Consider the following 27,992-nt stretch of genomic DNA (forward strand, 5'->3'; position numbering starts at 1 on the left):
ATATATTAAAAATTGATACAGAAAAAGCACACAATTTATTAGCTATGGAACTGCTCTAATAATAAAAGACTGTACTGAAAATTATTTGATTAAACAGCGAACCATCTTGGAAGTTTAGCAACTAACAATGCATGGATTAAAAAGAGAATTTATAGCACATTCTTTAAGCTTACCGTTCCCGTTGTGCCCAAAGAAAGGTGATTCATCTGTTGTGTCAGGGGGCCCATCATACTTGTTGGCTGCATGGACATTGTGTGATCCATTGTTGGTGTTAACACAGCACCCTATAAACACACATAACTTTCATCACATTGTTTACTTCAATGACATATTAAAATTTTAAATGAACAAGCTAAGCTAAAACTTACCATAGAAAATAAGTCTAATTCATATCCATCACTGGTGTCAGGGTAAGGGCAAAATGAGGCAACCACCTCAAATGCAGATTTTGTGGCACCATTAAAGGGTAGTCCATTGTGTATTATTTAGTTTATTATTACTGTTTACTAATATGGTGACCATTTGGATTTTCTGACAAAAAATCCCATTGAAATGACTCAGATTAATATATATGCTTCTCTTCGAATTCAACCCTAGACATTGTCATAACTAAAGTGAAAAAGCAAAATGGCAGCCCACTCTGAGTATTTTTTTATACAGATATGGAGGTTGGAGGCAGGAAAATTGCTACCTCTCTAGAATTCACTGGAAAGCAACTGCTTTCAGATGCAACAGGTTGATGCCACTGCAATTCTTATGAGGCTATTATAGATACCAGTTCTTAATACATGCTTCATTTGGCTTTCTACTACTGACAAACAAATGTATGCAGAATGTTGAACACCAAAGCAAAGCAAAATGCATCTCGCTTAATGTTTAGCATAGCCTATATGAAATAACCTCATTTAATGCTATCTCATTTATATGCCCCACCATTATTCTCATATAAACATTCAGTTTCTGAGTGGTACTAACTGCTGTGCGAAATTGTATGTCCCCCCTCCAAGTCACAAGGATGAATCCTCATTTATGGCACTTTTTAACTTATTGAAAGATCCCAACTTGTTACCAATTATTGAAATACATAGTGTTGAATCCCAACTTAATCATACTTAGAGTAGACCTATTGAAATAAATTGGATTTAAGTTATTCTGGATTCAACATATACAAGCACGTTGAGTTTAAATTTTGGGCACAGATTTATTGATTATTTATAGTCATTAAATGATTATCTGGGATCTATATCTATCTTTGTTAGATAGATATCTATCTTTCATAGATAGATAGATAGATAGATAGATAGATAGACAGACAGACAGACAGACAGACAGACAGATGCCAGCAAGGTTATGCTCAAAATCCTACAAGCTAGGCTTCAGCAGTATGTGAACCAAAAACTACCGGAAGTACAAGCAGGGTTTCGAAGAGGCAGAGGAAGTAGAGATCAAACCACCAACTTTCGATGGATCATGGAGAAAGCAAGAGAATTCCAGAAAAACATCTATTTCTGCTTCATTGACTACGCTAAAGCCTTTGATTGTGTGGATCACAACAAACTCTGGCAAATACTTAAAGAGATGGGAGTACCAGACCACCATACCTGTCTCCTGAGAAACCTGTATGAGGGTCAAGAAGCAACAGTAAGAACCAGACATGGAACAACCGATTGGTTCAAAATTGGGAAAGGCGTACGACAAGGCTGCAAATTGTTGCCCTGCTTATTTAACTTATATGTAGAGTACATCATGAGAAATGCCGGGTTGGATGAATCACAGGTCGGAATTAAGATTGCCGGGAGAATTATCAACAACCTCAGATACGCAGACGATACCACCCTAATGGTGGAAAGTGAAGAGGATCTAAAGAGCCTCTTGTTGAGGGTGAAAGAGGAGAGTGCAAAAGCTGGTTTGAAACTCAACATTAAAAAAACTAAGATCATGGCATCTGGCCCCATCACTTCCTGGCATATGGAAGGGGAAGGAATGGAAGCAGTGACAGATTTTATTTTCTTGGGCTCCAAGATCACTGCAGACGGTGACTGTAGCCATGAAATTAAAAGACGCTTGCTCCTTGGGAGGAAAGCTATGGCAAACCTAGACAGCATAGTAAGAAGCAGAGACATCACCTTGACGACAAAGGTCCGTCTAATCAAAGCTATGGTTTTTCCAGTAGCAATGTATGGCTGTGAGAGCTGGACTATAAGGAAAGCTGAGCGCCGAAGAATTGATGCTTTCGAACTGTGGTGCTGGAGAAGACTCTTATGAGTCCCCTGGACTGCAAGGAGGTCAGATCAGTCAATCCTAAGGGAAATCAACCCTGAGTGCTCATTGGAAGGACAGATACTGAAGCTGAAGCTCAAATATTTGGCCACCTAATGCGAAGAGAAAACTCTCTGGTAAAGACCCTGATGCTGGGAAAGACTGAAGGCAAAAGGAGAAGGGGACGGCAGAGGATGAGATGGCTAGATAGCATCACCGATACAATGAATATGGACTTGAGCACGCTCCGGGAGAGAGCGCAGGACAGGAAGGCCTGGTGTGCTGTGGTCCATGGGGTCACGAAGAGTCGGACACGACTGAATGACTGAACAACAACAACAACAATATCTATCTTTGTAGGTAATTCCATGTGTCTCCCAAATCAGCTTTACCCCAGACACTGGTCTAGCATCCAGCTGCAAATGTCCCTTGGGTGCTATGCTCAAGGTTCAGTCTTTTTTTTTTACTATGGTGAAACCTTATATTTACAGATATGGTTAGGCTAAGACCAGGTACCATGTCTACCAGCTGATCAGTAGAGGTACCTATATACCATGCTCCTGCAGATCACATGAGCTGCCCAGCCCTGGGGACCTCCCCCTGTTTCTCTGTCCTAGGAATGTAGGACAGGTCTTGAATGCCCACAAACTTACTCCCCTTTGTTTCACATGCCAAATTGTTTGTGTTGTTTATTGAGAAAAGTTAATTAAGATCCATTTCCAGTCTATGAAAGAGTTACTCCAGTTAAGGCAAAAACCCTTTCCCCCTACATCCTGTGATGTGGATATGGCAAAATTGGCCTATCTCTCTGCAGTTCACTCTCACTTTTGATGGTGCCACCTCTCTCCAGCCTTGCAATAATGCCCCACCCCAGAAGGCTATGGCCATGGTGTGTGTGTGTGTGTGTGTGTGTGTGTGTGAGAGAGAGAGAGAGAGAGAGAGAGAGAGAGCAAGCCTTGATGCATAGAACTTCTTTTACACAAGCACAAATTTGTACACATATAGGCAGGTTTTTTACGTTCATTCTTCCTGTTGTTTTCAAACTGTGAATATGTGCAATTCCCTGTGTGGAGCACAGGATCTGACCATGCTTCAGTCTATAGACATAATGTACACTAAGTGATGCTTTGGGCAAAGAGATGGAGATGGAGAGAGAGAGAGAGAGAGAGAGAGAGAGAGATTATAGCTATATATTGGCTACGTAAGCAGGGGCACCATCAACTTTGTTGAGAAGCCAGCTTCATTCATTCATTCATTCATTCATTCATTCATTCAGTTTATGAGTTGTCCTGCAGCTGAACCTCTCAAGGTGATGTACATAATAAAAGCACAAACAATAAAACCAATGATAAAACAAAAAGATAATAAAACACATAAAAAAATTAAAAGCAGCAACAAAAAATCAGCATTTAAAAGAGATAAATAACTGAGCTGCTAAAACATGGGGAAGATTCTTTTAAAATGAAGCATGAAACATATTAAAAATGCAGAAAGAAAGCAGTTAAAACTACTTTTAGATGCTCCATCAAACTTTTCCTCTCCCCCAACTTGTCATCCAGCAGCCGAGGGAGATGGGAAGCAAAACCACTGGACTGGCTCAACTCAAAGACAGATAGTGTTTGGCTCCTGCTCTCTTTGAGCGGTTTCCATTCCAGCTGGTCATGATAAGAAGTCCAACAATGTCCAGCTGCATTATCACTATCACAGCATTACATCAGCAGTATAGCCGCTGGTTGTTATAAGATCTGTATAATATTAAGAACTGGTACCTGAGTATTCTTGTTTTCCTTTTCCCTCCAAATCCCCTTTTCCTTTTTGTGTCATGATGTTTTAGATTGTTAGTCTGAGGGCAGGGGCTGTCTTGTTTTTAACTGATCTGTAAGCTGCTCTGGAAGACTTTCTGGCTGAAGAGCAAGGTATAAATGCTTTAAATGAATACGATGATGATGATCAAGAACCATAATGGATTGCACTAGACAGAATGCACATAATATACATCTATCACCTTATAGTAACCAGGGGGAACCATGTGTGTGTGGGGGGGGGGGGTCCAAGGCAGAAAAGAGAGATTGTCTTCTACAAATCTTGTCATAGATTGTCCCCCACCTGCACTCATGTGCAGTCAGTTCTGTACCAAACAGAAAGAAGGCAGTGGCCATGTAGACCACTCCGTCCTGTAGTTTTTCAAGGCTACTTCAATGTCCAGCTTTCTATTAGTGTTAATAGTTCCAATTAATGCATGAATCTGCTTTGCCTGTATTGGGGGGAGGGGGACACTAGAGGTTAGGTCCAGAGATGAGTGACATGTGTTCATTCATTTTCTATAAGAGCACATAACATTCCTCAGTTGCCAAAGCAACTTTGAAGGTCTGAAAGCTATAGGTGGTGTTAAACTTCCCAATGGCTCAGAACCATGGCATGAACAACAAACACGGTACTGACTTATATTCGGAACAACATCTTTTGCAACATATTACAGCAGCCTTCTCCAACCTGCTGCTCTTCAGATCTTTTGAAGTACAACTCCCATCAACCCTGACCATTGGCCATGCTGTCTGGGACTGATGGGAGTTGTAGTCCAAAACATCTGGAGGCCACCAGGTTGGGGAAGGCTGTATTACAGCAAGGCTCACCTGAGGCCCTGCTTGCATCATGTGAAGCTTCAGAAGTTTGAACAGTTCATGGCACTGCTGTCAAGGTTCCCCTGTTGCCAACTGAATACTCCAATAGCCAAAATCAACATTCAGATAAAAGGGCTGCTTTCCAAGGCTTTAATTCCATTTATCCTAATGAGGCATACAGATGCTAATTGCTTGAGACTCAGAGAAACTACAAAGGAACAGCCATCTAGGGGTTCTAAGGTTTAGTACGTCAGTTGAGCTCCGTTTGGGAGAAAAGCGGCAATTCTCTGAACTTAATGGGTGGGAGGGGAAGATCTCCCCCTCTCTCATGATGCTTCTGGGCACAGCTGTTGTCGTCAAGCCAATTGGGCTGAGCACTGAAGCTCGGCCCTCGCGGTCTCTCGCTTGTGCCTGCGTCTGCGCCGCACATCTAAAAGTTCAGGTTGTCCCTCCCTTTCCACGCTTGGTTTGCTGCCACTCCCAGGGATGTGAGAAGGGGGGGCTCCCCCTCCAGCTGCGCCTCTGAAGTCTGAGAGAGTTCCTCCCCCATGAGTTGTCTTTCCTCCTCAGAATTAGAGCTGCTTTGGGACTCTATGGGCTCAGATACAACCCTGACAATTGCTCTCTGTATGCAACTTCATTAATGTCACCAGGCTTATTAAGGTGAACATTATCAATGCCACATTGATCACGTGTGTTTGCGCCTTCCCTTTTTCCTGCCAAGATGAGAGCACATTAACTGTACAATGTAAATGTCTCCCATATGAACCTCAGTGAAATGTAAGATCCGCTGATGAAGTCCTGCTTCATGTTGCATTTTATGTGGAAACCAGATTGGTCTCCCCAAGCAGCAGGGATCTGAGGGAGGTGGCTACCCCAGAGCTTTGGAATCCTCTTCCTTATGCTGCCCATTTGGCTCCCTCTCATAATGCCACAAGCAGGTACGTTATTATGTTCAGCTTTGGGAATTTAGCCCCATGGCGTGCAATCCTGCTATTCCATTGCTTTAACTAATGATAATTTTGACTGTAGCTTTATATTAATGTGTGATTTTAAGACAGCAATGCTTGCTGAGGATGATGGGAGTTGACATCCAACACATCGGGTTAGAGAAAGGGGGTTTATAGTATTGCTGTCTTTTCAGCAGTTGCTGAAAAGCTGCCTAGAAATAAATAATGGATGAAGCTTGTTCCTTGAAATAGCACCTCTACACACCAATATTTCTAAATACTACCTCCTGTTTTTGTACATAATCCAGATGATGATCTTCTCTTTTTGGTAATCTTCTGCCTGGAGATCCTTTCGCCACCAGCTATAACCCTGCCACTTCAAACAGCCCTCCTCTCAGACAAATGAGTTCTTCTACTGCAAGGTTTGAGGCAATAGCATGCAATGTCCTTTATCTCAAGGAGATGGTAATTTCCTTTGACAAGGTAGCCTGACAATACAAATCGTCTCCAAAACTGTGAGCTCCTAATTGTCTTAGAATGTATGTCCCTGAGACTGAACTACACTATATTGGTTATAAAAAATAAAAAAATCAGAAAAATTGAAATTAGAGCAATCTGGATACAGAACAAAGCACTGTTCATATGTTGTGCTGCGAGGCTAAGGTCAGTTTCTGGATTTTTTACACATATACATACACACACTTCCTGTATAGCTTTTTTCCCCTTTGCCTCTAACAGTAGCCTCTCCTCTCAAAAAGTGTCAGTGATAGTTAATCTTACTTCCCACCTTTTATAGAAAAGGGGGAAAATGAGCCTACGTGCACACACCAGTTTTCATTGTATCCAGCTGATCAATTAAAGGTCTATGTAGTTCTGAGAAATATCTGACTGTCAATGATGGCAGCAAGAATTAATTTCAGAGGTTCCCATTGATAGTGAGACATCTCACTTTCCCGAGAGCTCTGTTGCAAGAAAAGAAAAAAGTTGGAAACCTGGTTTGATTACAGATGTGGCAGACTGATGACTACAGCAGAGCATAAATTCTGGAGACAACTCATCAAGGGCAGGCAGCAGCACGGCATGCTTTGTGATTGAATATTGTAAATCCAAGCCAGTGATGTGGCTGTACATCTGAAATAACAGCTCCTCCACCACTATTTCTGCCACAGTTTCTTTAGCACTACTGATACCATCCTCTTAATTACTCCATCTGTGAGCAGCAACATCAAAGACCTTGGGGTGTGGACATTTTACATCACCATCTCGCTCAAGCCTGCATCTGTCACCCTTGCCACTCAGAACATCCAGGACCTGCAGACCCAGTTGCCTGGGAAGGGGACATCTTGCCCCATAAGGGCCATATATCAGGGGCTACCTGGGTCTGGTTGCCAGCTAACTACCCTTTTGGGGGGGTACTCTCCCCTATGTCAGCATGGAATGCTCAAAGGACCACAGCTAGAATAGCCACAGCAATAGCAGTAACAGGCCTGGGGAATGGACAGTTTGCATCATTATTCCCCTCCCCCCGAGTTTTCATCAGTCACTGCTGCCTTAAAAAAATCTTATTATGTTTTTGTATTATAACATTACAAAGAATTAATCCTGAATTTGCTTGCTTTACTGCACCCTCCTTATCACTTCCTCCTTTTGAATTGTGTTTTAGATCATATGTATCTGGGCATGGATAGTGCTGTATTAAAAAAAATATATTTATTCAGCACTTAGAAAACTTTAGGGATGAGGATCTTTGTTTGGATGATATAAGCAGGTAAGCTACTCTCCATGAAGTGTTCCAGGGGACTTTTCCTTTCCCTGGAAACCCACTGAATCCAGAGACTATGGCAACAGACATCCACATATTGAGTGATAATTCATCTTTATCTAAATGATGTAGGGTAGACAGAGGACAATGGCTGCATTTGCATGTCATGCTAAACCGTAGTTTAGTGCAATGAGCTGAAGCCTGTGAACTCTCCATCCCCTCTCCTCCTCCTCCTCCGTGGCCAGGAGGAGGAGTTTGAAAGCTTTTGATTAACCACAACCTGTTGTGCCATCAGGACCAGGAACTGTACTTAATCTTAACTATGGTTACATAGTTTGAACAAGCCACCTTCAGTATCTATGTTGTGAAGTTGGCCTGTTTGAAACTAACCATAGTTATTGTTAACTACGGTTCATTGGTCCGGACCAGATGACACAAGAAGCCATGGTTAAGCAGAAGTGAAAGCTACCAAATATCTCCTCCCAGCTGCATGAGCCAGATGATTGCTGAGGCTTCTTCATGTCGTGCTAAACTATGGCTTAGCATGTCATGCAAATGCAGTTGATGTCTTTAGTACTTCCTTAACATGTACAATCAGGACATGACATCTCTCTTTATTTAATTTTGGTACAACAAAAAGCAAACAACCAGAGACCTTCATTTGGATTAGGAAGCTGTGAAGGGCGGGAAAAGTGTCTTTTCAGGGGACATCCTTGCTCTTTCCAGACCGCACATCTATCCTCAGAGATTTTAGAAGATACTCCCGTCCTTTAGAACAGGGGTGGGCTACACGTGGCCCATGGCCCACATGTTTTTCCCTCCTTTTCTGTGGACCCTGCCACCCCCAAATTGCCACTGCTGCACCATCAAATTGCCTGGACTTCCAAGAGCACATTTTTGCATTAAAAGCCCAGCACACCTTGTTTTAAAGAGAAACTGTGGCTTTTTTCCTGCCACCAAATTGCCACCAAAATTCAGGAGCAATTCAGTGGTGGTGATTTGGGTGGCAAGGAGGTGGCCCCTGGTGGATTCTAGTGGGTAGACATTGGCCCTCAGACTCTTCGAAGTTGCCGAGCCCTGCTTTAGAATATATACCTCTCCACCATAATGAGGGCTAGAAATATGATACTTCCACACACATATGAAAATTGAGATTCTCAGGCATTTGACAGATGTGTTCTCTACTGGCTTGAAAGTCAGATCCTACAATTTACTTGAAAATGTATGATTGCTTAGCAAACCTATTGTCTCTGGAATTAAAAAAAGGTTGTTTTCCTTTTGAAATGCACATTGTTGACAATATATAAAATCTCATGAGTCGGCAGCATTCTCTACCAAATAAATCAAATAATAATATTTCTGTTGGTTTAAGACTAACAGTGACATAGGGCCACAGGAATTTGAACCAGACTCAATATAAAAATTACACTTGGACACCAAAAGCTCTTGCCGTGTTTCCAAAAGTGACTCACAGTGAATAGATAGGTCCATTTCCCAGACTGTAATGTGTATAGTGAGCATGCGACTATGAGAAGGGCTGTTCACCTGCCATATCTGCCAATTTTGTGAGGGAAATCTTATCACTCTCTTCTTCCTGTTCTGACTGGAAAACAGCTCCTCAGCACATGATCAGATGCTACATACAACCAGCTCCTCATGTAGTTGCATACCCATGGTGATAAATTACTATGTGATAAATGCTTAGTCTTCATTTTTAAGCAAACTGACCTAATTCCCACTTCCCAGAATATGAGGATCGAAATGCAGTTATCCTTTGGATTTCTCACTTTTCTGAATTTTTCAGCACAGTACTTAGCTCAAAAACTGTGTACCAAAAATGCGTATTTTCAGGAAAGATGCATACAAAATTTGTATGCTAGGGAAGGGTCCATACAAAAATAAATGTGAATTTTTGTGCGGTTTTTTAAAAAAATCACAGAATTATGCAAAAATTGGATGGAACAGACTCATGATGCAAAACTGATATGGACTAGCTATAGGCTGATGTGTTCATCTCTAGACCTACTTTCTCATGTTGTCCACACATGGCTCTCAGAGAGAGGAATTAGAGGATATTACCAGTACAAGAAATTGTGACAGAATATAGTGTAGGAGGAGGAATTATTACTTTGGATGTAGGCACTGCTGGATGTAATACACCACTGATTGTAGGATTTCTATGTGATCATACAAGTAAACAGTTATGATTAAGGAAAGACTATTTGTTTGTTATGACATAATATCTCATATGCATTTCTCAAAATGTAGGGTTGGCGGAGAATTTCTCCCCGAAACTTCGGGGGGCCGAGCGCCAACGTGTTCGGCCCCCTGAACAAGTTTCGGGGAGAAATCCTCCGAACCCCCCCCCACACCCTGCACCCCCTCCGGGACGGGACTTACCTTCGCCGAATGTCCCTCCCAGCGGCGGGTCCGGCCGGCGGTTCGGCGGGTGTTCGAGCGGGACAGGAGCGGCAGCCGGTCTTTCGACCGGCTGCCACCGCCGCCATTGCAATAAAAGAAAAAAAAAACGCCCCCTGATAGGCTACGTGACAATTCACGTAGCCTATCATGGCTAGATTTGCAAAGTCAGCCGTGATAGGCTACGTCAATCGTCACGTAGCCTGTCACGGGTGACTTAAAAAAAAAAAAAAGTGTGTACGGATAATGGCGGCCCCCATAGGGAGCCGCCATTCCTGTTCCTTATTTGGTCGCTGTAGTCTACGTAAACATTTACGTAGACTACAGCGACTAAATAAGGAACGCGAATGGCGGCTCCCTATGGGGGCCTCCATTAGCGTATGCACTTTTTTTTTTTAAAGTCACCCGTGATAGGCTACGTGACGATTGACGTAGCCTATCATGGCTGACTTTGCAGATCTAGCCGTGATAGGCTACGTGAATCGTCACATAGCCTATCAGGGGGCGTTTTTGTTTTTTTTTTAACTTTCGCGTTCGCGGCCAGGCGAGGCGGGAAGCCTCCTCCCCGGCCTGAATTTCGGCCGGGGCGAGGCGGGAAGCCTCCCCCCCCAGCCTGAACTTCGCGGGGGGAGCACCGAAGCGCCTCCCCTCCACCGCGAACGTCCTTCGAGGACAGGTAAGGGACTTTCATCCACCCCTATCAAAATGTGGTTGTCAGCTCCCATCTTATCCAACAGATTCAGCTGTAGAAAACAACAGAGTCTTATGTTATAGGTTGCCATCACATTAATGGTAATATAATTTGTTTAAAATAGTTATTATCTGTGCTCTGAGAGTATATACTGGACAAGTGGCAAAAGCAAAGGAAACACATTTTTTTCATCTCCATATCTTCAAATGTTTACTTAGCTTGTAAAATATAGAGCAAAACACTTCAATGTTCTTTAATCTCATCGAAGGCCACTGCTAGCACATTCTGCACTGACATATGCATAGTCAATTGATAGTGATAACCATCCCCAAAGCTGAATGATTAACTCCTGCTAAGCAACTCTTTGGATTTAGCATTTTCTAGGGATGTCAGAGAATTCCGCCATGGATCTCAGTGAGGCCGAATGCCAGTGCATTTGGCCCCCCGAACTCCGTGGCAGAACGGCCTGCCACCCCCCGCCCCCCCGCCGATCCCCCCCGGGACGAGACTTACCTGGGGCGGATGTTCCGGACGGCGACGGCTCCAGCGGCTGCTTTGGCGGCGGCGGCTGGTCTTCCGACCAGCCGCCGTCGCCGCCGCCATTTGCAGTCTGTTTCCCCCCCCCATTCGTGATAGGCTACATAAAGACTTACGTAGCCTATCACGTCTGGATTTAAAAAAAAGAACGCGTACGCAAATGGTGGCGGCTACGGCCGCCGCCATTTGCGTTCCTTATTTTTGGCTGTCTTAGTCTACGTAAATATTTACGTAGACTAAGACAGCGAAAATAAGGGGGGACGCAAATAGCGTAGCGGACGCTATTTGCGTTTCCCCTTATTTTCGCCGTCTTAGTCTACGTAAATATTTACGTAGAGTAAGACGGTGAAAATAAAGGGGAACGCAAATAGCGTCCGCTATGCTATTTGCGTTCCCCTTTCTTGTCTTTATCTTAGTCTATGTAAATATTTACGTAGACTAAGATGGCCAATAATAAGGAACGCAAATGGCGGCGGCCGTAGCCACTGCCATTTGTGTACACGTGTTGTTGTTGTTTTTAACTCAGACGTTATAGGCTACGTAAGTCTTTACATAGCCTATCACGGCTGAATTCAGGGATGCAAACAGCAGCGGCTACGGCCACCGCCATTTGCGTCCCTGCTAGCCAGCAGCTGGATGTCCGGCTGCTGGCGGAGCTGGCCGGCGGCTCTGCGGAATCCCTGCGGAATGGAGCCGGCCGGCCAGGATTCTGGGGGGGAGGTGCTCCATGCCTCCCCCCCCCAGTGAGGATTCCGGGGGGAGGGACGGAGCACCTACTACCCCCAGTGGAACCTGGCGGAGCTAGGTAAGCGGGGTTTCGTACATCCCTAGCATTTTCACTTCCTGTACCTTGGAGTGTAACTTTTTCACATGCATTTTCTGACAATATATATAAATATATCAGAGCTTCTCATTCCACAAATGTGCAAGGGGAAAGAGAAAAAGAAAAAGAACAGACCATAGCTTCAAAAAACCAAATCGTTTCAAGTACTACTATTTGTAAAGAGTGCTACAGTTGTTCGATGGTCCCAAAAATAATACAGTGATGCTATTCGCTTTTGCTGAATGAGCAGAACCTTACTTTATTATTCAGGTACTCAGGTCTTATTATTAGAATATCGAATTTAGTACAGAAAATCACTGAAATGCCAGGACCAAGAATATTTTGGGAGGGGGGGAGGGAGGGGGAGATGCTTTATCTGAAGGTCCAGAGTAGGGATGGGGTCATCTGCATTCCTGAATATGAGTGTCTTCTCTTTTTTCAATTGGGAAAAAGTGCACATTTTCCCCACTGAAAAAAAAATGTGCATTTCCCCCCATAGACTAAAGTATGAAAATGCAGATTTGTGGGTGGGGAAAATGCACATGTCTACACTTCTGCAAGTGCAGCTTTGAACATGAAAGCAAGTTTGAGAAATGGTGAACATTTCCTGAGAACTGTGTTCATGTTTGCAGTCACTTTTGGGAGGTGCAAACGGGACACGTTTGTATGATTTGCAAGCAGGAACAAAATTCTCATACATCTCTATTCCAGAGAACCAAGGATGTTCAAGCTCACTGAAACTCTCTGAACTTCACTTCAAAGCTCAGTTTGTCTCACTCCAGTTTTCGTTTGCATCCTTTTTGCAGGGGAGGGGGGATTTGAACGGGAAAAGTGCACATGTCTGTATGCATTTTTCAAAAGTGTGCTTTCCCCCATTAATTAAAATGTGAAAATGCATATTTTATATATTAAAAAAACACATTTCAAGGTGCACATTTTTTTCTAATGCAGTTTTTGAACGCGAATGCATGTTCGTGAATGTGCAGCCATTTTTTTTTTTTAAAAATGTGTTCCTCGTCATGTTCACGTTTCTGAACAGGGCACGTTTGGGTGATTTGCGAACCGAAATGAAATTCTCATACAAGCCCTAGTCGAGAGGGGCCCGGCCTGGGCTGCACGCCCATTAACAATCTCAGATATGCAGATGATACCACTTTGATGGCTGAAAGCAAAGAGGAGCTGAGGAACCTGATGACGAAGGTGAAAGAAGAAAGTGCAAAAGCTGGGTTGCAGTTCAACCTCAAAAAAACCAAGATTATGGCAACCAGCTTGATTGAGAACTGGCAAATAGAGGGAGAAAATGTGGAGGCAGTGACAGACTTTGTCTTTCTAGGCACAAAGATTACTGCAGACGCTGACTGCAGCCAGGAAATCAGAAGACATTTACTTCTTGGGAGGACAGCAATGACAAATCTTGATAAAATAGTGAAGAGCAGAGACATCACACTGACAACAAAGTCCGCATAGTTCAAGCAATGGTATTCCCCGTAGTAACCTATGGCTGCGAGAGCTGGACCGTAAGGAAGGCTGAGTGAAGGAAGATAGATGCTTTTGAACTGTGGTGCTGGAGGAAAATGCTGAGAGTGCCTTGGACTGCAAGAAGATCAAACCAGTCCATACTCCAGGAAATAAAGCCAGAATGCTCACTTGAGGGAATGAGATTAAAGGCAAAACTGAAGTACTTTGGCCACATAATGAGAAGACAGGACACCCTGGAGAAGATGCTGATGCTAGGGAAAGTGGAAGGCAAAAGGAAGAGGGGCCGACCAAGGGCAAGATGGATGGATGATATTCTGGAAGTGACAGACCCGACCTTGGGGGACTCAACCTTGGGAGCTGGGGGTGGCGACGGCCGACAGGAAGCTCTGGAGTGGACTGGTCCATGAAGTCATGAAGAGTTGGAAGCGACTGACCAAATAAACAACAACAACAAAATTATAGATCAAGGATGTTTATGCAGACTATTTTCCTGTACCCATGTGTGATGTTCAGAACTTGTAAGGCCTTGGGAGATTCGGTGAAGACAATCAGAAGCAATGCTAGAACAGTGTCCCCACTGGTGGGGAATCTAGTATTTCTCTAGCACTGGGAGAGGAAACCCTGGTCATATCTATGATTCATAGAGAAGAGATGGATTTTCCTCTCAGCAGTTTTGAAAGGCTGCCTTTCTTTACTGCTGGGAAACCCTACTCTTATATCTGATCAGTGATCTGAGATAAAAATGAGGTGTCCTGTCCCCATGCTAGTGAAAGCCTGCTGTTTTCTAGCACTGGGAGAGAGGGTGGGGCTTGGTAGAGGACCTCCATTGGAAACCTCTGGATTAGACCCATGGGTCAGAGGTTTCTCACTCCTGTTCTACATGCTTGAAAGAACCTGATTTTGTGTAATATGATTTGGGATGGACGAACTCACCTGGACCACTGAACAAAGGCACTCACTAAGTTGCTGCTGCTTCCCACCCCCACTTGCCAGGCCATGTGAACTCTGGAGGGCTTGGTGAGCAGTCCAGGATTGCTGGGCTGCCATTTTTGCACAAGATGGGAGGCTCCATAGTTTTCACATCTTTAATGTTGAGCACAATGGTGGCCGTACAGGGCCATCTCTGTAACATTAGAGGCGTAAAGGGCCCCAGTCGGGCACTCGCAACATCCCAAATGTGACTGCAAAAGATAAATGAGCTAACATGTCTGGGCTGTTACATTGAAACAAGCAACTGATAATGTGAAAGGAAGGAATGTCACTGCAGATGGAACGAGATGAAAAATTAAAAAGCAGGTGCACGACTGGGGGGACTTGTGGCTATTCACTATACGGGTAGTGTGGGAGGGCAGACAATGGAGTCCAAGAAAAGGAAATACAGTGGATGAAACGTTAGGAAAAACATTTTCTGCTATTAGAGCACCTCAGCAGCAAATTCCTGGAGAGGCTACACATTTTGTTGCTTTCATAGATTTTTGGAAAAGATTGCGCGGATGTCATATGCAACACATTCTTAAACATGTCAGCTCAGAAGTAGGTCCCCCTATGTTCCATGGGCCATAGGTAAGTGTACACGTGATTGCAGCCATAAGGTGCATTCCCATCACCTATGCCCTCATTGCTCAAAAGGCTACAAACCTGGAGGCTTATGAGCATCTAGTGAAGAGCAGGAGCAGAAGCAGAGGTAATTATCGCCTCCCTGCTCCTCTTTTTCATTTTTTTGCCTGTCTAGCTAGGGCACATCAGAGGGGGAGGGAAAGAAGTTGGAGAGGTTGTGGGATAGCTCATTTTCCAACCTCTCCAGTCCCCTCTCCTCCCCATGGAACACCCCCTTTACCCCCTCTCTGAGGTCAAGTTTCTGACCTCAGAGAGACAGCTGGCATGGTTCCTTCTGCTCCAATGGCGAGGAGGTGGAGGCAGAGCATGGATTCCCAGATCTGAGGGTGGAGTGCTGTCTCTGGCCTTAGATTCAGAAATCTAAAGTATCCTATGCGCCCCCCCCCCCGCCAATGCTGTCTAGGGGCCATTGGCTCCTTCCAAGACATTTTAGCTATAATGTCTAGAAACGTACTCTAGGGCATTCTATGTGCCATTTAAACATTATGCTAAGGCTTTAGTACCTGTAGTAGCAGCAGGAACAGTAGTAGGATGGGAGGAATAGAAGTAGTGGTAATAGCAGCTACATTTTATTTGCTTTAAGACAGAAGATTTGACCAGAAGACCCATGGAAGCTCCTTCCAATGTTAGAACTGTATGAATCCACCAGTAAGCAATAAGGGGAAGAACCTAGAGAGCTCCATTTTACATGTCTACAGAATTCTAATGACATATTTCTCTGTTGTGCCCTTTCAAACTGGGACACATGCTTGGCATGCAACATGGTGCACCATAATGCCAACATCCTTACAAGCAGAACAAATTAATGTGTCAAAAATAACAAAACGTTGGCAGTTTCTGGGGCAAGTACGCATTGAAAGGTACCAAGCTACCTGGATGCAAAAAGAGCCCTCCATTCCCATTTCTCTTAATTGATTTAATAATGGATGAACTGCATGTCTTTTAAAATTAAATATTAAGCTACCATTATGCTTACTGTTTAGGAAAGAGAAAATAATGTGTAACATTGCATATTATCTTGAACTACATTATTCCGGTGCATTATAAATAAAAATCCCTTTTGCAACTAATTCGAGTAGGCAGATTATTAATTTGAGATTATAGTCAGTCAGTCAGTCAAGCATTTATTGCTTATGGCCAAAGGCTTTCAGAAAAAAATAAAATACATATCTTAGAAACATAATTTTGGGGTCATACAAAATATCGTAACCTGTCATCTCTTCAATTAAAAGTCAGTACGGTGTACTGTGTTTAGATGTTGGACTTAGATGCAGGAGACCAGGATTCAAATCCCCACGTAGCCCCCAAACCTACTGGATTACCTTGGCAAGTCTCAGAGTGATTTAACTGGCTTTAAAAGAAAAACGATATCATGGTCTCCTACGTCTTCACACAGGCTTCTGTGGTCCTTTGATGAAGCTTTGACACAAAGGTAAATAGCTCTGGCTGTAATGTTTAAGAAAGAGGGGAAAAAACACCTTGACTTTTGGTATATTTCTTTGTTTCACTTGGGGAAAGTACCATTTATATGGAATACAATGTGTTTTTCTTTTTTACAGTACTGACAAAACCAAAACTCACATTCTATGCAACACTCAAACATCCTGACAAGGCTGAACAAAGCCTTTGTGTGTCGTGTTTTTTTTAGTTTGGAAGCCGGATGACAGGGACTGTCTCCTTTTTTTAAAATTAATGTGAGCTGCTTTAGGAGACAATAACTGTCTGAAAAGCAGGATAAAAACACAATAAACAATAAATAAATAAATAAATAAATAATTTTTACACTACTATTTGACCAAAGTTAATTAAGGGTGCAAACTTATGCATGTTTAGACAGAAAAAGGTCTGACAGCTCCCATGCTGGCTGGGGAATGCTGGGAGTTATAGGCTTTTTTCTGCCTGAACATGCATAGGATTGTGCCCTAAAAGAGAGAGAAAATTGTCTAAAAATAGAAAATATAGAATTAGATCCAAAAGAGTTTTCTCCAATAGAGACCAAACCTATGGATCGAACCCATAATCATTGCCATGGTCGTAAACTGTCGAGCAGAGTATCGTTATTGCAGAACTTTTGGCTTCATGAACAACTCCGAAATAATCTTCCTTTTCCATGAATTGTGGGACTGATACTAGAAAAGAGGGGTGCATTTATAGGGTAAAATTCACAACGAAGATTTGCTTTGTTCATATTCTGTTGACAAATCCAAAGATAGACTGCTTGTGCAAAGAGCTTGCACAATCACTTGCAGACACACAAGCATACGAATGGGTAAACAATCTAACCGTGTGATCCCTTGCTTTTGTGAACGAATTGGCACTAGCAGTCGTTCCCTTCTGCTCACTGTTCTTTGGATCCCACTCATAATTGGTTGCATGTGTTTTATTGTTGTACATTGCCTTGGGAGGGCTTGTGCCCTGAAAGGTGACTAAGAAATATTTTAAATAAAATAACTAAATAAAGTGAATACAACAAATGTACATCCACCACAGCTATGATGTGGAAGTGATGAATACCCTTAAAAACAGTAGTTCATAATGTCTTCATGATGGCATTCATTGTAAAGAGCACTGTTGCAATATCATGTACAAGAAGTTAGGATGGGATAGGGTTGCATTCCAATTGCAGAGTGTGTTACCCATGTGTGAAATATGGAAAGTCATTATGGCTGTAAAGCGGTTCAGTAATAAAACTAGGGATGTCAGAGAAATCCATCTGGGGGGCAGAGTTTGACAAGTTTTCCTAGGTTTTCTCCCCTATGGGAGAAAAAAGCCTGTATAAGGCCTGAACCAAAGTATCAGGCCTGAACCAAAGTCTCCAAGAGGGAAAAATTAGGATCTTTGAAAGTGACATTCATGGTGGGGGGGAGGCGCTCCATTCCTCCCCCTGAAATTCTCTCTGGCCGGCTCTGCTCTGCAGAGATTCCATGGAGCCGCCAGCCAGGGCTGCCTGCAGCCAGACATCCAGCCGCTGGGCAGCCTACAGGGATGCAAATAGCGGCTGATGTGGCCGCCTCCATTTGCGTCCCTGTATTTTGCTGTGATAGGCTATGTAAATATTTACGTAGGCTATTACGGCCAAAAAAAAAGGGAATGCAATTTGCGTTCCCTTAGTTAAGCCATGATAGGCTATGTAAATTCTTACGTAGCCTATCACGGCTTCTGCAGGGATGCAAATGGCGTCGCTGCGTTAGCTGTGATAGGCTACGTAACTATTTACATAGCCTATCATGGCTACATGGAAGAAGCGAATGGCGGCCGCAGATGCGGCCACCATTCGCAAGTCAGTGCAGACGGCAGCAGGTAAGTGCTCCATTTCGTGTGCCTTTCGTGGGGTGGGGGGGGCGGGGGGCTTCATTCCACCATGGATTTCGGGGGGCCGAATGCACTGGCATTCGGCCTCACTGAGATCCATGGTGGAATTCTCTGACATCCCTAGGAAAAATACAGAGAGTATTGTAACAGAGTAGCTGAGAAAAACAAGATGCAAAGAACTGGGTAAGAGGGTACCGTAGAATAAACATTACTGCACACAGATAAAGCAGGCTCCAGCTCCTATCTTATGGGCAATGGGTAGGCAAAAACGCATTCCCTACTGAGATAAGGTACTGCCTGACAGGAGGAATCTGCAGATTATTGTGCCCCAGCTGTGTTTAGGGGTATATTCACGGCTAGGGAGCACTGATACATATGTGAGCACCCCCAGCCCTAATGTGATTGGATATAGATAACATATGTAAGCTTTTAATTGGCTAAAGTATTTCTCTTCATATTTTTACTGTAAACTTTGTTTTCCTTTAAAAACCCATGTAACCTGTTCCCAAATGGTAGTTCCTTTGTGAGCTACCTGTGTATACACGTTCCGGTAATCAAGTGTGACTTCAGATACATTGACCACCAGCCTCATCCTTTGGGCCGGGGTGGTTCTCATTCCCTTCTGGTTCCCCACAGTTCCCCGACTTTGTTATGGTTCCTGCTGCTGCAGCCGACTCGATCTGCAGTGAGTCAGGCTATTTTGCTGATTTTCTGGGCATTCTGCACATTTTTTTGCATTTGCACAAATTCCCCAAATTTGGCTGTAATTTGCACAAATTGCTGAACCTGCGAGGGAAAATGTGCAAAGAAAGTTCCTGGGGTTTGGAGGAAAGCCTGCAGTTTGGCTCACAAACACAAATTAAGCCGTACATAGTGAAGAACTCCACTGAGTCAAAAAAGAACCAGATTTGCCAGCGACAGACAGCCCTAAATAAAACACACGAAGTGACGTAACGTTTGGATGTTACTATTGCAGTTGCCATCTTCTGTTGACTTACAAATGGTAAGTTTTGAAATCTTTTTAATCACTGGGAGGCTTCTCTGGATCAAGAATGGCATACAAGGATGCGAGGTAAGTAGGATTATTTGCAATGAGAATAGTCCTGCTGATTGTGCTCATTAATCAAGACTACCAAAGCAAAGGATGTTTGTTTGTTTAGAATACTGCTTAACTGCTGAGTAGTGGTCCCTGCAGAGTTCACCTGCTGAGTACTGGTCCCTGTAGAGCTCGTCCCCTGATTTCAAAGGAATGTAAATTTAAGGAAGCAATAGATCCATATGCAAATTAGCCATTGTCGCTTTAACTTGCACAGTTAATTGAATACATCAAATGAAAAACATTTCTTGATTAATTTGATTTCCCCCCATCAAAAACAACTACCCCTTCCATCCAACTACTAGCTGATTTTGTGACGGATTGTGTTAATGTTCTTTTGACCTACATCAGAAAAGAAAGTGCTAACACTTTCAAACACTCTATATATTACTTGATGATCCTTCTACTCAGTGGTCCCTTTTCCTGGTCCTAGATCTTGCCTTGTCAAAGTCCAGGTTGAACTACTCATTTCTGATTGGCCAAGAAACTCTGTTCTCGCTGCTTCTAAATTACCCGTGTGTTGGTGATCTCCTCCATTGCCCAAGTTCTGAGCTCTGCCAATGCCCAAATTCAAAGCATATAGACAGCTGAACCTTGACTGTACTCTAGAATCATAAAATTAACAGCTTTCATATACTGCAACTTGCAGCAACATGTTCCTTAACCAAACTATTTTTTCTCCATTTCTTTGTGCTGCCCACATATATATTTTACATAGGTATGTTATACATGTAGCTATCAGTGACTCATTAGTCTGTTCCATCACATTTCACATTTCTGCTTTAATCTGTATTTGTTTAAAAAGAAAATCCCATGAGAATTCACATTTAAACACGTATGTAAGTAGTATGTTAACACATTTTCTCTCAAGCTATGTATTTCTAAATACATTTTCCAGAAAATCTGCATTTCTAAATGCATTTTGATTTGTTGTTTATTTAAGCCAAGAAGTGTGTTGCAACAATAGAGAAGTGCAAACATTGGTAACTAAATTCAGGGAGGTGCAGCTTACTTCATTTTTGAATTCACAAAGGTTGAATTCCTCAAGCAGCCCCGTGTGTGTGTGCGTGTGTGTGTGTGTTGATATCCTCAAAGGTCATCTTCAGCCATCACCAGAACTGAGAAGATTAAAAGCTTAAGTAATTTACAAGCAAGGTATTTATACTTGTAAGGATCTTGATGCTATAGGGACAACTTTCTCCAAATTGGAAGGTTGAGAAACTCAAATTCAAAAGAGGTAAAATAAGGTAGATGTAAAGGTCTCTTTTATTATAGTATGCTTTACAGAAAACCTCAAGATTAACCATAGGAATGACTAAGGAGGGACAACCCCCAGACGAAGTGGTTTGAAGGAAACTGTGCACCACTTTCTATGCTAAATAATACATATATGCTGAATAATTGCCTTATGGACAATACTTATAAATATATAGACTAGGGACCAAAGAACTACTTTAAGCATATTTAGGGTGTAATCCTATGCATGTAGGAAATAAGTCCTACAACTCACAGCATTTCCTCACCAGCATGGCTGGTTGGTGAATGCTGGGAGTTGTAGGACATATTTCTGCCTAAACATGCATAGGATTGTGCCCTTAGGATGTGATCCTATACATGCGTATCAGGGAGTAAATCTCATTGAACTCAATAGGACTTATTTCTGAGTAGACTTACATAGGATTGCACTGTTAAGAGCTTTGCAGAAGGAGCACAGTGCCATAATCACAATCAGATTTTAAAAGTCCCCCAAATTTCATAAGGGGTTTGCCCTGTGGACGGTAAATGGTTTTGTTTTTGTTTTTAATGAAGGCAATGTATCTTCCTTCATGACTTCTGCCATATAAAGAGTGATGTTCTGCAGTCTGCTGTCTCGTGCAACAATCTCTTTGAGACTTTAGTAGCACCTGACATCTGATATTCAAAATTTATTCTCATTGGAAGCACTTTTGTGAGAAAGCAGGGTATGTGTTTTTTTCTCACAGATGTCTGAATATTTAGCTATATTATGCTTTTTCTAAAATTTGAAGAGGCACTGTTCTGTTTTCTTCGTACATTAGAACAAAACTAGAATGATCCTCGTGTGTTTTTCTCTATTATAAACAAATAGCTATGTAGAGAAAATTGGTGACCAGAGTAAATGGAGTAGGGATGGATGGACTCTCTTCTGTCCGTGCTGCCAGGCACTCGCCAAACTCTAGCCAGCCAGCCAGCCAGCCGCCCCTGTTGAGCTACCTGAATAAGCCACCGTATGGTCCACAGGAATCCTCTGAGCACCTAGCAGCCATTCAACCCCTCAGCGAGCTGCCATTTTGCAAAGAAATTGAGATTCGGGTTTTTCTGTAAATGTAATGTTGCATAAATGGCAGCCATAAAGGGCCCACATTTATGCCTGTAACACTGCATAAATGGACCCTTTATGGCCGCCATTTATGTAACATTACATTTACAAAAACATGGAGCCACCATTTTTTCGCAAAATGGCGGCTTGCTGAGGGAGTGAGCAGCTGCCAGGTGCTTGCAGACCATGTGATGGCTGAGTGAACAAGGACCGGTAAGTGAGGAGTTCTGCAGCGGGGAGGGTGATAGACTCCACCCCCCTCTCAGACTCCTGCAATATCCCTAAAATGGAGGTATCTCAAAGTTTTCCCCCCTAATATAGTACTTTCATTGATATACTCATATATATTTACATCAACCTGAGCCATTTTTCTGCCAGAATGATGCTAACAAATCACCGGTAGCCTTCCTAGTGTTCTTAAAGAATGCAAATATGAAAATGTTGAGCTTCTAACAAAAATATGTAACATGTCTCTATGATCAGTCTCTTAACAGAGAAGTGGAGAGTGGCCCATTTAATACCAATGTTTAAAAAGGGATCGGGGGGATCTGGGAAATTACAGGCTAGTTAACATCTGTTCCACGTAAATTGGTGGCAAGCTGGCAGGGGATGATGGGAGTTGTAGTTTGACACATCTGGAGGGCACCGGGTTGGAGAAGGCTATACTAAGCTACAGAACTATTTATGGTTAGCTCTAGCAGAATGTGTTTCAAGGTCACTATGATTTTTATCTTTTATTTTGCTTCCTAAGGCGGGTTTTGATAAATAGCTGCAGGGCACAATAAACAAGCAATACTATGTGAGCTTTGGGAAGAGAAGAGATGATCCTAGAGGAAAACTCTGTTCACTATTAATCTCCCCCCTGTCCCCCCAAAAAACACCTGGCAAAAGCAAACAGAAGAAATCGTGTTTCATTATAAGTTCAGAAGTTCGTAAAACACATTCATCTGAAGCATTACTATCTGCGCCCTTCTTCAAGGATCCATACTTAGTAGCCATGCTGTATTATCAGCAGCAATTGAGTTATTTTTCTTATTGTGTTTATTTAGCTCTTGAACTACATAATCTTCCAACCAAGTAAAATCTTTTTCAAACCTCATTGAATATTGTTTTGTTATCTGCACTGTTTATGGATAGTTAGTAAATATTTAACACATATCCTACACAAGTTATTATTCCTTGCTAGTAAATACACATCTAAATTTTCTTACACAAATACTGTAAATTTTCTTACACAACACAAGTACTATTTTCTTACACAGGTACCATAAATAGTGGGATACTGTACAGAGAAAATTTAAAACAACAAAACATTATTCTACATGGATGCAAATACCAGAGAAACGTTCCTGATCCAACAGAAGTCTCATATTCCATGATAAGGAACATTTGTTTGAAAGAAATTGCAATTACTCAATGTAGTTGAAATGCATATAATTCCTTCCTTGTGAAATTTGGGGGAGGAGTAGAAATCTAAAGTTTTTGAGCCCTTGTTTGTTTAATATGAGAAGAAAAATAACTGGGAGGAGGAGAAAGTGTTGTAAAAGAAGGATCCTAATCCTAATACGTTTCCAGAGATCTTTCCCAAAATTTAAGGAGAGGGAAAGATTTGATGTACCTCTTCCATGATGCAGTGGAATAGAGGAATAATAAAACAGAGAAAGGGTATGATTTTATATATTTCAGTATGTGAAGAGGGGAGAAGCTGAAAGTTCAAAAGAAGAGGAATGGGAGCATGAGATGGTAGAAGTTTCACAGTGTAAGAAAAGGGTTGCTCGTGAAAGTTATGATTCTACCTGGTACAAAAAGGCATGGTTGTAGATCAGTTGTAGATCAGAATCAGATACAGAAGGAGCATTTTGCATGCAGCTGCCTTGAAAAGGAAACTAGTTTGGTGAAGTTCCATGAATTCTCAAGACTCTTGCAGCTTGTACTTTAGATTTTCTATTATAAGCTCTTAAAACAATTTAAGTTTAAAATTCAGTGTTCTCCGTATTTTGAATGTACTTCTAAATCTTAGAGGAATGCATCACATGGGCCTTCTTTCAGGGGCTCTTGCAAGAAGCTTCCCTTTCTGCTCTGCTGTTGCCATCCCTGCTCCTGCTTGCCATAGATAAGGGGAAGTGTTTTAGAAAGCTAGGAGTGATGGAGCTGGTGTTCTTAGGGGGCAGACAGGTGGTGGGCAGGGAGTGGGATTAGGAAGACAAAAGAGGAAGGCAAGTGGCAGACCTTCCCAAAATATCAAATGAGCTTGGTTCGAGTTTTTGGTTTTTTTTTCCAGATTTCCCCAATTTTTGTGGTGAACATCTGAAAAAAACCACGAACCAATCCAAAGAGACCCATCGACAGTTTGCCCATCTCTAACATGACAAATGACTAGCCTGCTTTATACTCCCAATGGCTAAATGTAAGGCCCCATTCATCTGTCATTTAAATTATGATGACCTTTATTTATTTATTTATTTATTTATTTCATTTCTATACCACCCAATAGCCGAAGCTCTCTGGGCGGTTCACAAAAATTAAAACCAAACAACACACAATAAAACAATTTAAAATATATAGAACATTAAAACCACAATATAACAATACAACCACAATAAAACCTAGCAGCAGTGCAAGAGTTTAAAATACAGATTTAAAACAGCAAAGATAAAAATTTAGAAAGCTAAAATGCTAAAATGCCTGGGAAAATAAACAGGTCTTCACCTGGCGCCGAAAGGAATACAATGTAGGCGCCAGGTGAACCTTACTAGGGAGCTCATTCCAGAGCCGGGGTGCCACAGCAGAAAAAGCCCTCCTCCTAGTAGCCACCTGCCTCACTTCCTTTGGCAGGGGCTCACGGAGAAGGGCCGCTGATGATGATCTTAAGGTCCGGGCAGGCACATATGGGAGGAGGCGATCCTTCAGATAACCTGGCCCCAAGCTGTTAAGGGCTTTGAATGTTAACACCAGCACTTTGAATCGGGCCCGGAAATGGACTGGCAGCCAGAGCAGCTGGAAAAGTACTGGCGTAATATGAGCTCGCAGGCCAGTCCCTGTTAACAATCTTGCTGCCCTATTTTGGACCAGCTGAAGTTTCCGGACCGTTTTCAAAGGCAGCCCCACGTATAACGCATTGCAGTAATCAAGACGAGAAGTTATCACAGCATGGATCACTGTAGCTAGGCTATCTCTGTCCAGATAAGGGCGTAGTTGGTATACCAGCCTAAGCTGATAAAAAGCGCTCCGTGCCACTGAGTTCACCTGTGCCTCAAGTGACAGTTCTGGATCCAAGAGCACCCCCAAACTACGAACCTGATCCTTTAGGGGGAGTGCAACCCCCTCCAGAACAGGTTGAATATCACCTAGCCGGGCAGACGAACCACCCACTAACAGTACCTCTGTCTTGTCTGGATTGAGTTTCAGTTTATTAGCCCTCATCCAGTCCATTACCGTGCCCAGGCACTGATTCAGAACAGCCACTGCCTCACCTGGTTTTGATGAGAAAGAGAGGTAGAGCTGGGTGTCATCTGCATATTGATGGCACCTCAGCCCACACCTCCGGATAACCTCCCCCAGCGGTTTCATGTAGATGTTAAACAGCATGGGGGATAAAATAGAGCCCTGTGGAACCCCATGGCATAATTGCCATGGCACAGAGCAATAATCCCCCAGCACCACCTTCTGGAATCGGCCATCCAAGTAGGAGCAGAACCACTGTAGTGCAGTGCCTCCAACTCCTAACCCAGACAACCTATCCAGAAGGATACCATGGTCGATGGTATCGAAAGCCGCTGAGAGGTCTAGGAGAATCAACAGGGTCGCACTCCCCCTGTCCCTCTCCCGGCAGAGGTCATCTCACAGGGCGACCAAGGCAGTTTCCCTTCCAAAACCAGGCCTGAAGCCCGATTGAAATGGATCTAGATAATCCATTTCATTCAAGAGTGCCTGGAGCTGTCCTACAACCACCCGCTCAAGCACCTTGCCCAGGAAGGGGATGTTGGCCACTGGCCTATAATTGTTAACATCCTCTGGGTCCAGGTTAGGCTTTTTCAGGAGTGGTCTAATTACTGCCTCTTTTAAAGTGGCAGGCACCACTCCCTCTCTCAAGGAGGAATTTACAACCTCCTGGACCCAGCCGGACAACCCCTCCTTGTTTGATTTAATAAGCCATGAAGGGCAAGGGTCAAGCACACAAGTGGTCGATCGGACTTGGCCAAGCACCTTGTCCGCATCCTCAGGCCTCAGTAACTGAAACTCATCCAATAAAACTGGAACAGACGGTGCTCTGAACGCCTCTACCAATGGAACTGCATTAATCGTGGTGTCCAATTCATGACGAATCTGAGCGACTTTATCCTCAAAGTGCCATGCAAACTTGTCACAGCGTGCTACCGAGGGTTCCACCGTCTCTCTCCCTGGCTCAGAATGTAACAGGCTGCGAACCACTTGGAAAACTCCGCTGGATGACACTGAGAAGATGCAATGCTGGTGGAAAAGAACTGTCTCTTTGCCACCCTCACCGCCACAGAGTAGGCTCGATAGTGGGCTCTTACCTGTGTTTGGTCAGACTCAGCACGAGTTTTCCTCCACCTGCGTTCTAGCCGTCTCCCCTCTTGCTTCATTGCGCTCAGCTCAGGTGTATACCAAGGAGCTGGCCGGGCTCTGCTCAGAGGGAGAGGGCGCTTGGGCGTGATCGTGTCAACCGCCCGAGTCATCTCTGCATTCCACAGAGCGACCTGAGCTTCGACAGGAGCACCAGCCATACCAGCAGGAAAATTCCCCAGAGCCCTCTGGAATCCGTCAGAATCCATTAATCTCCGGGGGCGGGCCATTTTAATAGGTCCCCCACCCTTGCAGAGGGGAAAGGCCGCCAGGAGTCTAAACCTCAGCAGGAAGTGATCTGACCATGACAAAGGGACAGATTTTAATTCCTCCACTTTCAGATCACCATCCTCCTGCCCAGTTGAGAAAACCAGATCAAGCGTGTGTCCTTTTATATGCGTTGGGCCGATGACATGTTGGGACAGCCCCATGGTTGTCATGGCGGCCATGAAGTCCTGAGCCGCCCCGGATACAGCGGCCTCAGCATGGAAGTTGAGATCCCCCAGGACCATCATCCTGGGGGTCCTCAACACCAAGTCCGAGACCACCTCCGTCAGCTCAGGCAGGGAGTCTGATGGGCAGCGGGGTGGGCAGTAAACCAACAGAATCCCTAATCTGTCCCGGGTACCCAACACAAGGTACAAACACTCAAGATCTGCACTCGAATGAGCAGGAAGCCTGGAGAGGGAGATTGAATTCCTATAGACCACAGCAACCCCCCCTCCCCAACCCTCAAGTCGGTGTTGGTGCTGTACCGAGTACCCAGGAGGGCACACCTGGGAGAGAGTGACCCCACCCAGTTCCCCCACCCAGGTCTCAGTAATACATGTCAGGTCAGCCCCCTCATCCTAGGGATGGCGGAGAATTTCTCCCCGAAACTTCGGGGGGCCGAGCGCCAACGTGTTCGGCCCCCCGAACAAGTTTCGGGGAGAAATCCTCCGCCCCCCCCGCCCCCCCCGGGACGGGACTTACCTTCCCTGAATGTCCCTCCCGGCGGCGGGTCCGGCTGGCGGTTCGTCCGGTGTTCGAGCGGGGCGGGAGCGGCAGCCGGTCTTTCGACCGGCTGCCGCCCCCGCCACTGCAATGAAAGAAAAAAAAAAAAGTCCCCTGATAGGCTACGTGACGATTCACGTAGCCTATCACGGCAAGATTTGCAAAGTCAGCCGTGATAGGCTACGTGAATCGTCACGTAGCCTATCAGGGGACGTTTTTGTTTTGTTTTTTTTACTTTCGTGTTTGCGGCCGGGCGAGGCGGGAAGCCTCCTCCCCGGCCTGAATTTCGGCTGGGCGAGGCGGGAAGCCTCCCCCCCCGGCCTGAATTTCGGCCGGGCGAGGCGGGAAGCCTCCCCCCCCCGGCCTGAACTTCGCGGGGGGAGCAGCGAAGCGCTCCCCCCCACCGCGAAAAAGCTGCGAGAAAAGGTAAGTGACTTTCGTTCACCCCTACTCATCCACAATGAAATCATGGATGAGGGAGATTTTATTTTGGGCCGACCTGGCATTCA

At 43.9% G+C, this 27,992-nt stretch overlaps 1 protein-coding gene across 3 annotated transcripts in view; it reads right to left on the reverse strand.

Annotated features, from left to right (window-relative positions):
• The window catches only part of RBMS3 (RNA binding motif single stranded interacting protein 3), a 1,080,127-nt gene that overhangs the window by 56,294 nt on the left and 995,841 nt on the right, over positions 1–27,992 (reverse strand). For all 3 annotated transcript variants that reach the window (XM_084858281.1, XM_084858283.1, XM_084858282.1), the window contains one exon: positions 174–284. In XM_084858281.1, coding sequence (XP_084714407.1) covers positions 174–284 — 111 coding nt within the window. The remainder of the gene's footprint in view (positions 1–173; positions 285–27,992) is intronic.

Source organism: Heloderma suspectum, chromosome 5, assembly GCF_057233095.1.
Source record: "Heloderma suspectum isolate Gila_16-S chromosome 5, 16-S_ref, whole genome shotgun sequence".
In the NCBI taxonomy this organism is placed as follows: Eukaryota; Metazoa; Chordata; class Lepidosauria; order Squamata; family Helodermatidae; genus Heloderma; species Heloderma suspectum.